Raw genomic sequence first — 13997 nt, forward strand, 5'->3', positions numbered from 1 at the left:
AGATATGAACTGTCAATCGGATATTCAATTGGAAAGTGAAAAACGTGATTGACGTGCAACGTAACACACCACAGCTCCCTCACCCCCAGTTCCCGTTTATTTACTTTCACTTTTGTGGAAACGAATCTTTTGTTTAGAGTAGGCATTGTGTAATAGCTGCTTGGTAGTCAAACGAGGGGGTTACATTGCTTTTCAGTTCGGTTAGGGTTCTTATTCATTGACTCTTATTCGCTGAAATTATTAGTAATGTCTGATTCATTGGCTCATTCCTTGGCTCAAAATCCAGCGTGCATTGGTTAAAGTAGTAAGCGAGTCAAAAGGTTGAGGACCATTTAAGATTATTTTTACACAACTTTTAACCTTTTTTTTTTTAGTGTTTTTGCTCTGTAAAGACACTTCGCAGTATAGTCTTTAAGTGAATGAGAAGCAGACCGACAGGTCAGCTTTGGAATGATGTAAGAAAGTATGTGAGAGCCAATTGAAGGTTAGGATGTAGGTGCAGGCCGTTAAGAACGAACAAAACTGGTGATAAAATAAAAGCTAAAGTAAACACAAAAACATGCTAACGCTAACCTAAACATTCAACTACCACATAAGGCCAACGGAACAGGAGGAATCCTCGCAGAGATAGCGTTACAGGTGAGGCGAGGGCGGCTCTACCTGGACACAAGTGAACGGACTTGGGTTGGGGCATGGCAGCAATGGTGGGCAGAGCAGGAAGAATACCATGGAGAAGCAACACAGACCACGGTGACATTATAATTGGCATACCTTGGCTGTAAACTTTTATACGCAAGCTTCCATTGGTAAATCACAGTTTTGGCTTTGGACTGATTCTAAACATTTGTGCATATACACTTTGCAATGCAGGAAAAAGGAATTTTGTATCAAAAACGTGTATAAGAGAAATTCTACAGCTGCGTAAGACAAGAGGTCTAAACTGACCAAACCAGTTTTGGCGCTCGGATTTGAGAAGATCCCCTTCCCCTTTATTATACCGCCAAAACACTTATCGAATAATAAAACGCTAACAATGGCAATGGAATGAAAACGGAAAATTAGAATCTTTAGGTTACTAATTCCTAATTAATTACTACAGAACGTATAATACTATAATGCAAGCCTGCATAGGAACATTTTAGTCTTCCTAAATATGACTCTGACTACTCATGAATATTTCTATATTGTCTAGATTAATGATTTAATGTAACATTCATCATTGCCCCTTTAAAGGAAAGAAAACAATGGAAATGGAGATTCCACTTTTAATGTTAAGTTTATTTTATGCATGTAGATGTCTGATAGTCATTTGCCTCCCTGGCATTATTCAGAAAAATAAATCAACTATTAGCAAAATTGATTTCTTTTTAGAATCCCACCACGATGACTGCCACCCCCACCCCCCACCACCGCCCAATACTACAGATGGAAGATATGCATTAACATCTACGGGTTTTGATACAGATACAGTGTACATACACCCATAATAACACACACACACACACACACAAACATCTCCACATCTCCAAGTTTTCATATAGGTAACATATACCTCCAAAGGCCCTCATAGAGCTAAAGTGTACATATAGATGTCTCAACAGGTTTTCATGTAGACAACATACACTTGAACAGGTATTCTTATACATATAGATGTCTCCACAGGTTAACATATAGAAACGTATACGACCACAGGCCCCCATAGAGCCAAAGTATATATATAGTTGTCACCACAGGTTTTCATATACATACAAATATATAGATAATATAATAGCTCAGTACAAGCCCTTCTGCACAGGTGCTTACAACAAAAATATGTAGTTCCTCTACTGTAACTATGCAGTGGTAAGGCATGTGCCATATAACATGCAAATGTTATCTTTCATCATTTAGTAGATGTTTAGCCAACTTTAAAACTGAGTGCATGCAAGTTAGTAAAAATCACACTTTTACCATCTTAATTACATTAATACTAATGCTAATTCCTTTTCAAATGCATAGCATAATCATAATTCAGTAAACATGTTAAAGACCTGACTAATTTTTTAATCTAATTGTTCCAGTTATAATATCATAGAAATGCCAAAATAGAGGTAATAAAGGCTGCATTTTTTAAACAGTGGTAGGAATAAAGCACACAATGCAAGTCTCCATTCTTTACCTCCAAGTCTCAAGTGATGTCTTTAGTGTCAAGGTACCATGTAAGTTAGGTGCAGTCAGACAGGCCAAGCCATCACATGGGCATATCAAGATTTCTGAAAGTTGTATGCCAACAACATCTACATAACCAGTAATGAGCTGCAGATTCTAGTTAACACATTAGCAGGAAGCAATTCTAAAAGGAGGCGACCGAAGATTGAGACTTTACCATGTCGTACACTGCAAGTCCATGTCTAGTCTTGATTTATGCATCTTCAAATCGAAGTCGGGTCAAGCTTTGGTTTATATTTTATCTTTTTGTCCAATTTTCTGCCATTTTTCTTCCAATTTCATCGTTATGCCAATTCCCACCCTCCCCCTGTCAACTACCAAAAGTGGAAGGTATGGCCAGCAAATCCCACAAACATCCACAATTGGCTAGTGTAGCAGTGAATGACAGGGAAGTAAAGCCATCCCAGGACTCCTGGAACCAGTGAACACTGAACACTTTTCTGTTGTGCCACTTGGCCATCTATTATTTTTTCTTATATAAAAGCAGTTTTAAAAATGAAGTCAGGTGACTGTCACATCCCCTGGTATTTATGCTTATGGGGTGTATAGTACAGGTTTTTACAGTATAATGCAGCAACACGTGGCAGGATAGTCGTCTGCCTTCACTTTTGACTCAGTACCGTAGACAAAGTAGAAATACTGTTTTCCTTTCCACTGGTAGTTCACCTTGGAGATGGGAATTAGTTCGATGCTTTGTTGCTGGAACACAGAGATTAAATATTCAGAATTAGTTCTAACATGGGTGATTAAGGACTTTCCTGGAAGAGGAACGTGCTTCAATCAGTTCAGTCACAAAGGCTCCTGTGTCATTGATCACGAATGAATTGCAAACATGGCATCTACCTGTTGCATGATACGACCAGACTGTGAATATTTGCTGCGATGCTCCATGACCATTTTTTCAGAGGCTTCAGCCACACCAGGATGTGGGAAACCAGTCATTGGATATACCTGTAACAACAAGAACAATAATAAGAAGAATGCAGATGTGTGATGCCATCACATTATGTAAGCACAAGTTGTCATGTAAAATTTAAGGGACACTGAATTCAGTATTCACATGAACTAATATCTTATATAGTCACAGACTCAAACAGTAATCAGTTCTATTATTTAATAATAGTTGGAGCAGTTTATATTCGCTAACCATTTGCAGGGCATCTTTGAAGAGTGGCTTTCCAGAAACCTCTCCCAAATTCGCTACATCCAAACCACTTGACTGCTCCACAATAAAATCTTCCACATTGTTTTTCCTGGAGTGAACAGTGCAGGTTTGACAAATCCTATTTCAGCAAAAGGTGCATTGGTTTTTAACTTAAATTCTTTAGCTATTAATCTTAAAGCATATTACTCAGTTATTACAATAATTAATTTTAAATAATATGAATGGTGTTCGGCTGCATTTAAACTGAGCTGAAAAGTACAAGAGTGAGGAATAAAGGTTTGGACCTACCAGGAGGTCCCTAGACTTTAAAGGGTGCTAAATGGCATGCGTGACTGAAATAATTTGGGGGTTGGAGATTAAAATGAAAGCGAGCTACCATTGCACCATAAGCTTGATGTATGAGAGAAGCTGCCGTTTCCCTTTACAGGTCCCACATTCCTCAGTTCCCTGACCGGAACAGTCGGAACACCTGGAAAGGCCAAAGGATAGAGTTTGGGGTAGAGTTAGGGGTCAGGGGTGGTGGTGATGGTGTCAGATTGGGGTGAACTGACGAGCTATTGCTTGCATCAAACTCACTGTGTTTTACAGAACACTGCAAGGTTTATGAGAGCTGCAGTGCATGTATGTGAGCTTATCTTCCTATATGGAGACCCACAGAATGACAGGACAATTACAAAGAATGATTTGCTTCTATATGACCTCAAAATGTAAACCATCACAATATTGAACTTAAATCTTGCACACTTGCTCATCGTGTTCAACTGTGCTCATTATCGGCGGATATCAAGAAACCATGGTCATGTGATGCAACATGTAACAGGCACAAGAACCATGACTCACTCATACACTGATGCACTGACAACCTTGATAAACCAGCAAAGCCCCCCATTTCCCCCATCCATTCAGCACCCGGATGTCCTTTATGCATGCAAGCATGTCAACGTACTTCTGTTTCCCTGTGCCATTGCATGAATTGCATCTGTCCTCTGCGGAGTCCTTCCCAGCACCCCTGCATGTCGAGCACGTTATCTGCATTCACACATTGCAAGGGTTAATTCCAAAGCATGGAATATTTTTATATATATATATGTATATATGTGTGTGTGTGTGTGTGTGTGTGTGTGTGTGTGTTCAATGTATAAATATTAAAATGGTTGATTCCATGTATTAAAACATCATTTCTTTGTCTTATTGTCACGGACTGCTCCTGCCTCATAAGTCACATGGTAGGACCCGCCGCGTGCAGGGGGATCCACATGTACTGTGTTTGTGTTGTAACCATGCCCCCCCAGGATTGCACAGACGTGCACAGGGTTTAATGTTAATGTCTTGTGTCTATTTAAACCCCTGTCCGTGTGTACTCCCTTTGTTGATCATTGTCGCTACATCTGTGTCAATCCTGATTATTATATCCATAACGTTGTTTAGTGTAATCATATATTAATGTATCAGTGTTCTATGTTTAACATTAATTGTACAGTCATGTTTTCCGTCAGTGTTGTGTGAGTGCCACCCTTCTTGTACATGTTTAATGTCATTAAATGTTTCACATTGTCAAGGGAGTCTGTGCGTCCTGCAGCACTTGGGCCAGCAGCAATGTTACACTTATTTGTCATTCAGTTAACAAACATATACATACATTATATATACATTATATATATATATATATATATATATATATATATATATATATATATATATATATATATATATATATATATATATATATATATATATATATATATATATATATATATATAAGCATAAGCTCAACATTTCTCATAATTCTGTGCTGGTAGTTGCATATTTCCAATGGACATACAATAAAGAATAAAATTTAGAATCACTTACAGACCCCGTGCCACTACATTTATTGCATTTAACTCTTCCTGAGGCTGAGCATGTGTCACAGGGCTATGAAAGAAATTCAAAGAATAAGTAAATACCAATTTATTTTAGCTGTATTAAAAATAATAAGCATATTTTTGCGATATTATTTTTCCTCAAAAAACAGCATTTTTTTTTGCCATAGTTGCTTTGTAAAGTGGAATAATGAGATCATCTCAATTTGTGTATGCCTATCTATGTCAGTTTCCACAGCTAGAGAGAATGCTACAAGTTAATGATGTACAGAATTTGATTAGTATTACGAGACAGATAGCCTCCGAGTACATATTTTAAACTGGAAGTATTTTATGCACATGATTTGTATAGTAATAGCACTGCATAAGTGTTAGCAAGGAATAACCATGGTAATCACAGATCTGTAGTCACATTTGAAGTTCAACCTGTTTTGTTCTAACTATTTGAAAAAAAAAAAGCTATGAAAAAATCTCATATACTCGTTTATGTAAGACATTTTACCTGTAGACATGCCTCCTCCCCCCACCCACCCAGCCAGCCACTGCTCACAATATTCAATCTTTGTCCCTGAAGAGATGTTTTATGCTGATTTGCAACCTAGCATTTATCTAGGAGACACGTGCTGACACAGAAGCCAATTACATGATTTATCTACTCAGTGATTACAAAAACCTGGATCAGCTTTGGTTTCAAGGACCAGGACTGATTATTAGGAATGTAGACTTTAACTGTGATGCAAGACTGTTGATTATTAAAATGCAGCCCTTTTAGTAGTACTTACCTTGATCGACTGTGAGTTAGGGATTTCAAGTTCCTGAACATGGTCTTTAAACATGACGGGGGCCTTAACTGGCATTTCCCATGGACCAGGAGGCGGCTGTGTGAAAGGGTTCATCGTCTCACCTTTTGCCAAACACATTCACAGCATTAAGGAGAATAAGACCTGGAAGCATTCCACAAAGAATATTCCAGAATAATCATTACCTTCATAAGGCTTCGTGGCCCATTCAGTTTTCCGGGACTCTGTGAAGGTCTCCAGTCGATACTGTGGAAGATGGGGATAAATGGCACACACGTGTTTATCTTAACAAAAGGTAGAAAGTGGGAGGGGGTGAAAGGGGAGAGACTAAAAATTATGATGGTCTTTATTTGTTTGTTTGTTTGTTTGCTTTACATTTGTGTCCTATGGAAGGACCCTACAACATTGTGCACCATCCCTTAAAGTTTACCCTGCAGCTACTGCAGCAGCAGTGTAACATTGTATTATGCAAGCACCATCACGCTTATTCTCTGTCAAAGAGAAGGGTTAGAGGGCACTACTAAGCCACTGTATCTAATGCAGCTTTTTAGCAACGATATATTTGTGTGTGTGTGTGTGTGTGTGTGTGTGTGTGTGTGTGTGTGTGTGTGTGTGTGTGTGTGTGAGAATTACACGGAAGGTGTTGAATTGTTCCATGCTGGTAATCACTCCATCTTTCACTGGCTCAGAAGAATAACAGCAATGAGAGTCCACAAAGCTGGTGAAAGCTTCTCTGGCAGCTTCCTCAGAGAGCCTAGGAATGCTAGAGAGAAGAACCAAAAGACACTGGACTCCCTCACACTTCAAGAAACCATAAAAACAATGCAGAGTGAAAATGAGACAATTAAAACAACCTTCTTCCCTTCACTTCCCCATCCCACAAACTTTATACACATTATAAACATTATACATGACACATCAACTTTGATGTACTTGGAGAACTGAAAAAGTTAATATTTTGTTTAGGTGTTGAGACACATATAAAGAAGCATATAAGTTAGTATTTATTATATGCCTGCATTACTGAATAATAGCACCTTTACATTGCCATTTTCCAAAGTTTGTTTTTTTGGATACACCAAAACAAGCTGTATGAGTCCTTATTTAATCTGAGGGGTTTATCACTTCATTCTCTATTTCAATAAGTTATAAGACTAAATTAGCATTCCTTTTCTTTGAATGAAGTGTGTATCCTTTGATGATCATATAGGGAACAAGCAAAATTAGTCTTCAGGAGCTGTATTGTTAAAACAATGTTTTATATACACTGCTTGGCCAAAAAAAAGGTCACACTCTAATATTTTATTGGACCGCCTTTAGCTTTGATTACAACACACATTTGCTGTGGCATTGTTTCCAGAAGCTTCTGCAATGTCACAACATTTATTTCTGTCCAGAGTTGCATTAATTTTTCCCCAATATCTTGTATTGATGATGGGAGATTTAGACCACTGCGCAGTCTTCTCCAGCACATCCCAAAGATTCTCAATGGGGTTCAGGTCTGGACTCTGTGGTGGCCACTCCATGTGTGAAAATGATGTCTCATGCTCCCTAAACCACTCTTTCACAATTTGAGCCCATTGAATCCTGGCATGGTCAACTTGGAATATGCCCATGCTTCCCATGAGGGAAGAAAAAAATCCACTGATGGACTAACCTGGTCGTTCAGTATATTCAGGTAGTCAGCTAACCTCATTCTTTGAGCACATAACATTGCTGAACCTAGACCTGACCAACTGCAGCAACCCCAGATCATAGCCCCACAGGCTTGTATGGTAGGCACTTGGCATGACGGGTGGACTCATCAGACCACATGACCTTCTTCCATTGCTCCAGAGTCCAATCTTTATGCTCCCTAGCAAATTGAAGCCATTTTTGCCAGTTACCCTCACTGAGCAGTGGTTTTCTTAAGGCTACACAACTGTTTAGTCCCAATCCCTTGAGTTCCCTTTGCATTGTATGTGTGGAAATGCTGTTACTTTCACTAATAAACATATCCCTGAGTATTGTTTTTCTACAATTTGATTTTACCACACGTTTAAGTGATCGCCGATCATGATCATTCAAGATTTTTTTCCGACCACATTCCTTCCTCGAAGATGATGTTTCCCCACTGTCCTTCCATTTTTTAATAATGTGTTGGACAGTTCATAACCCGTTTTAGTAGTTTCAGCAATCTCCTTAGATGTTTTTTTCTGCATATTTTCCACGACTACAGGATGTATCTTTCAACATGGTTGTTTAACAAATGAGAAGCTACTCACTGCATCAGTTAGGGTTAAATAACTTGTTGCCAGCTGAAACAATCATCCATGCAGTCATTATCCAATGGGAGGCTCTTACCTATTTGTTTAGTTAAATCCAGGTGGTGACCTTTTTTGGCCAGGTAGTGTATTTTTGTATAGATGTTTTATCTGTAGTCAAAGTTAAAACTGAATCTCATTCTATTTTCTATATTCATTTCCTTCATAAAAAAAATAGCAATAATAATTATCATTATCTGACAAACCACACTCCCACACACCAAGGCATTCTATCGTTTGAAAAATACATCTTCCAAGGAATCATTTGGCCTTTATTCTTTTTCCTAGTTAACTTTACAAACATGCCTAGAGGTCAGAAAGGAGGGACTATTGTTGTGAGTGACCTGTCCTAGCTTAACTAGTTTAGCTGCCATTCTTGTTAGCAGTGTTTTTTTATATTATCCCTTCATTCTCCCAATGTTATTCGTCATTACACCAATCCCCGCATATAAACTAGCTAACCTTCCCCTGACATACAACTAAAAACCCTAGAGGGTTCAGGTCAACTCAAGGAGCCCACTAGAAGGAACACATTATGGCACAGTCTCAAATGGTGCACTTGTGGCCCTGAAGTCCTGCATGTGCATTTCTTATGTTGGCGTGCCCTCTTTCTGACCTTACTGATAACTGCAATGATGCAGACTTAGAAGCGGCCCATTACCCAAAATTGCAGGTCTGCATATTGTTGATGCCACAAAAATTTTGCCTGCATCTCTGGATGTTGCAGTCATTTACAGTGTAGTTTAACAACGTCTATTCGAATTTCACTGCATTTTAATAAATGTAAGCTAATTAAAACCACAACTACTGCACATTTATTAGCTAGCCTACTTTTTTCATTCACTTAAACGTCCTTGTGCTGGTAGACACTTATTGATATTTCATCTCACCTGTCCATAGTGCCTTGTTTCAGAAACATTCTAAAAGTAAATTGTTGATTTTGTTGTAACCAAATTTTGCTTCTGTTCTTATAAGCACTCGATTTTCTTGTTTCTTCGAGTTTTCAAGACATAGCTTAGTGTTTTATGCTTACTTCAGAGACATTAAACAGAAGCTTTCTTACTTTTGAATCTTTTAAGTTAGTATAGCTTATGCTATAGCTTATACACAGATAGGTGGTACTTCACACCAAAACATCTTCACTATTCCGAAGTACGCCTTGCACGTCATAGGTAAAAATGTTCAGTTTGCGCAGGTATAACACGGGAATGGGCCTTACCTCCAGTCTTGCTGGGTTGTGTGTACTGGAGTGGGCAAGACTTGTGGAGGGGGAGGAGGGAGAAATCCACCTAACCATAACGTAAGAGTACCGATTTACAAAACGCGCTCATACAAACACTAAAAACAAACAAATAAAGTCACCTTAATTTGAGCCAACTCAAATTGGGAAAACTGATTTTTTTTTCATAACATTAGCTTTGATAGTTTTAGTACATTAGGTTTTATGATTTAGAACATTAACAGAATAGTTTAAAACCGCTGTTTAGTCTACGTGCTCAAACATTCATTTTATTATTAAAGGCCCACTCCCCGACCCCACCTCTTACCGCTAACTCCGGGTACAAGACCCTCGTATCCAGGAAAAGAGGTAGGTGGGGCTTGCATTCCAAACGCTGGTGGATACATAGCTAGAAAAATAAGAAAAACATATGACACAATCACGGACTGCTTTGATAAGGCAATCTTACGATATGAAATTAGAATTACAAGGTAGATGATCAATCAAGCGCTCGATAGCTAAATAGAAATAATAAATATAATTATTTTGTTGTTTGTTTCGTTTTTTTAAAAAACTCAGAATAGTATCTAGGACAGAGGGCGTAAAACATTCACAGGGGTACTTAAGACTGCTTTTGTCAGCCTTTCCATACAACGGTAAACGCGAAACGCAAAATATAGTGATGATCATTGTTTTATTGTATTACGGGAGCATGTTTAACAACAGCATAAAATAAAAACAAATAAATATACTGAGACAAATATACCGAAAAAATGTTGACTATTCTTTTACTTTATTAAAATGTTTGCATCGGCTTCACGTGAACCTTTGGATACAACAACACGGTGCTTCATATTAAAGTAATTCAATCACGATTAGAAACGAATCTTGTTCACAAAACCACACATGCCACACATTTAATTAGAGAAAATATTTCAATATATCCAACATAAGCGCAGTCTACGCGAGGGTGTTGGATAGGATTTCAGTTTCTGCAAACGAATAAAATCAGATGCATGCATAAATGAGAAACGATAACGGTTATGAAACTTACCTTGGTTGACTGGATAAGCCATTATAAATGTAGGGAGAATCTGCTTTGTTGTTCTACTTTTCTTTCTTTATGCTTTGCAGTTTGCGAAAGAATTCGCCTTTGAGCAGATTATATTACTGTGGGACTCCACCCCTTCTGCTCTCCAACCTATAACGTTTGATTAATCGTCTCCATTCTCAAATGGCTCGCTCTTGCTCGCTCTCCAAAGGGAAAAAATGTTACCATTTCTTTACTTAGAAGCTTCTTATTTGTCTGTATAATTTAAACTTGATAACTGAGACTTTAGGACATACCAAAGTTGCTCTTGGATTTTTTAACAATCCCCCATCAAATGGGGCGTGTATTCTGCGGGGCATAACCGCGATACTATATTCTCTGACTGTTGCTCTCAACTCCGGATATGACATAATTCATGAGGCATCTTATGATTTATAATGAACATAATCACTTATTAAGAAAATCTCACCTGTTGTATTATCACAAGCTGAAAATGTGGTTTGCAGTGTTGAATGTACGTTGGCAAGCTCATCACTGACACTGGCACTTGCGGCAGTATTAGGGGCAGGTGGATTTAGTTCCTGCTCCAAATACTTAAAGACTTGTGTCGAGGTTTTATATAGTATGGATACATAGTTGATGGAAGAGGTTGATCTTATTTTATCAACATAAATAATTATAGGTTATTAGGTGGCAAGAAATTTTACTGTGGCCCTGGGAGGGAGGGAAGTCTCAAGTGCAAAACAAAGGAGTGTCTTTATTCTGTATTAACAGAATTATACAACGAAAGTGCACATAATCACGCTGGCTACAAAGTATACAAAATACACTAGCAGAAACTACTCAAAGCACAGTAGCTATCTCAAGGCATAGCCTTCAGCCTGGCACAGGCAAGCAATGCACAGCACCGGAGGAGCACACCTGTGGGCTTTAAATAGAGGAGAGAACAAACGAGGACAACAAGGCACAGGTTCTCATGATTCATAATTTGGTGATTAGTACTGTATTTAGGGTAATTATTACTGCAAAACAGGTGCATACCCAAACACAAAATATCAAATATCCAAAAATACCGCAATATGATACGAAATACAAGACAAAGGTTTGCCATTTGTTTTATTCTACCTGATCTACCCTGTGTTTATCAGTATTGCAAAGAAACTTTTTCTTGGCAATGCAATCTGGAAAAATTTCCAGCCCTGGAAGTCTTATGCTGTGTGTATTTGGATGGGCAATGTCAGTCACTGTATTGTGGTTTGCTTGGTCAAACACTTTCATGTGATTTTTGTGTTAGCAAACAATCTGTTTTACATTAGGAATGGGGACCAATGTTTAAGCAATGAGAAAGTGTTCACTGTTCAAAAATATTTCCTGGTTGCTCATATTTACAGTACTGTGCAAAAGTCTGTAAATCTTTGTAAGTCTGTAAGTCTTTCCTGCTATTGCTTGAGTGTAAAGGGAGGTCACACTAAATACTTGCTACTGTAGCCTAGAAGCTGTTTTTCTGATTTTGTTTCCTGTTTTTTTAATACTGCATACAAATTTCCTGTATTTTCTGGTTGTATTCTAAACCAATAAACTGAGAAATAATTATATTATGATCATTATACCCTTGCCAAAACAACAAATCTAATGGTGGCCTAAGACTTTTGCACAATACTGTATTTGGAATGCAGTTTAGCACCTGATAAAAACTGTAATAATATTTGAAGTTTGTGTAAAGTTAACAAAAGCTGGATGGCAATTAATTCTCTTCTTCGGAAGAAGGGGTGACGTGACGTAAAACATTGCCCAATATTCTACTGATTGCCAGAACCTTTTGACAAAACCCTACTTGTCATTACTGATTCTAATTTCTCATTTGACACATGCCTATGTAATGTTACTAGATTGAGCAATATTGTTAAATTGAGGCATATGCTTTCCTGTTCAGATGCAGAGAAATTGGTTCATGCTTTTATTTAATCAAGATTGTATTATTGTAATGGTCTTTTAAATGGATGCACTTATAAACATTAAATAAAGCATTTTCTTTTTTCAAAATACACCAGCCAGACTCTTTTTACGAGAGTTAGAAAGATGGCCCCACAGTATGTGAGTGAACCCATTGGCTACTATAACCTGCCATGCCTACTGTGTTCTCAAAATGCAGGGTTTCTTTTAGTTCCCAGAATTAGTATGATTAAGGAAGAGCCTTCCCCTATAAAGCCATTCAATTATGGAATAACCTCCAGCTTTAATTCAGGACTTCCAATCTTTAAATCTAGGTTAAAAACATTCTTATTTACTCAAGCTTTTGGTTAGCTTCTTGTATATAAAGGTGCAGCACCTGACACCACCAGTCATAGAATTTCTGGTAACCTGAGATGATTACGCTGTCAACCAGCCACTTCATGTTCACATGGGTTTGAAATGATGATATGGGTAGAATGCAGTTTCTAAGAGAGCCCACAGGTCTGTGGTTACTCTCTAGCTCTCACTTTTGCTTATGTTGCTACATATAAACCTACCGACGCTGCAAGCTATCCACTGGCACATGTCTATTGTTTATGAACTATTCATGTGTTGGTCATCTTTGCAGATGTAACTACATCCTTATTGCTTTATCTACTTGCAGTCAAACATTTGTAAAGCTCCTTAGTATCAAAGTGTGTGGTATAAAATCTTAATCATAAATGTATATATTTAATAAATTTATATTATTTTGACTTTGACTAAGCTCTATAACAAGAAATTATAGTAATACCATGTGACTAGAATAATGACATCAAGAAACAAAAGAGTTATAGGGCATGTGAGTGATTAGTACTATAATAGATATAGTAGATATATTTCTCAGAAACAACTTTGCAACAGTGCTTATTTTGCAGCAGACCGGTAACTGCTATTGTCTTCCTGTCTGAGAGAAACGGGAACTAAATGGTGGTACATTATGTGGTTATAAAGGGATGGATGGGTGTGTGTGTGTGTGTGTGTGTGTGTGTGTGTGTGTGCTGGAGAAGTGCTGCCTGCTGATCTCACAGCTTGTCTCTCCAGTCAGGATGGTTGAATAAAGTAACCTTTGCTCACTTAAACGTGGTATATATCCTTCCCAAACTGGCCATTGGGGAATAATTCCTCCAACACTGGACAAGAAGATAGTAACTCCTGCTGCAGGAGCCATGGCTAAAGAACCTTTGATCTGCTCACTGGTTCAACAAAAATGTAACATTTTCTTTTCCTGAGTGTGTTTCCTAAAGAAAAATTAAGTGTGATCTATAGTTACCTGACAAAAAGAACCAAACAAACAAGTTTTCCTATTGGTTGTGTCTCTGAGGCTCCCAACATTCATTGAAAACAAGAGAAAGTTTCTTGCTTTTAGCTAGTAGTATAGTATCTGTGCTGAAGTA

The 13997-nt window shown here is 37.9% G+C and overlaps 1 protein-coding gene across 1 annotated transcript; it reads right to left on the reverse strand.

Annotated features, from left to right (window-relative positions):
* Positions 1–1257: 1257 nt before the first annotated feature.
* On the reverse strand, positions 1258–10870 carry LOC113583737 (protein SSUH2 homolog). Its single transcript, XM_027020217.3, has 12 exons — positions 10612–10870; positions 9886–9966; positions 9558–9627; positions 6669–6798; positions 6221–6281; positions 6018–6139; positions 5225–5287; positions 4320–4402; positions 3750–3842; positions 3356–3461; positions 3052–3159; positions 1258–2907 (listed from the first exon to the last, which is right to left on the reverse strand). The coding sequence occupies exons 1-12, from the start codon at positions 10631–10633 to the stop codon at positions 2767–2769; spliced, it is 1080 nt and encodes a 359-aa protein (XP_026876018.1). The 5' UTR covers positions 10634–10870; the 3' UTR covers positions 1258–2766.
* Between the last annotated feature and the right edge of the window lie 3127 nt (positions 10871–13997).

This window comes from Electrophorus electricus, chromosome 22, assembly GCF_041902795.1.
Source record: "Electrophorus electricus isolate QZ-2024a chromosome 22, ASM4190279v1, whole genome shotgun sequence".
Lineage (NCBI taxonomy): Eukaryota > Metazoa > Chordata > Actinopteri > Gymnotiformes > Gymnotidae > Electrophorus > Electrophorus electricus.

What these genes read in the sequence shown, in the direction of transcription:
- LOC113583737 (XM_027020217.3), bottom strand. Translation starts at nt 10,633, where the DNA reads ATGGCTTATCCAGTCAACCAAG. An exon ending in TCTTGTACCCGGAGTTAGCG is followed by an intron (nt 9,628 to 9,885) that starts GTAAGAGGTGGG and finishes CGTTATGGTTAG; the next exon opens with GTGGATTTCTCCCTCCTCCC. An exon ending in AATGTAGTGGCACGGGGTCT is followed by an intron (nt 4,403 to 5,224) that starts GTAAGTGATTCT and finishes GTGTGAATGCAG; the next exon opens with ATAACGTGCTCGACATGCAG.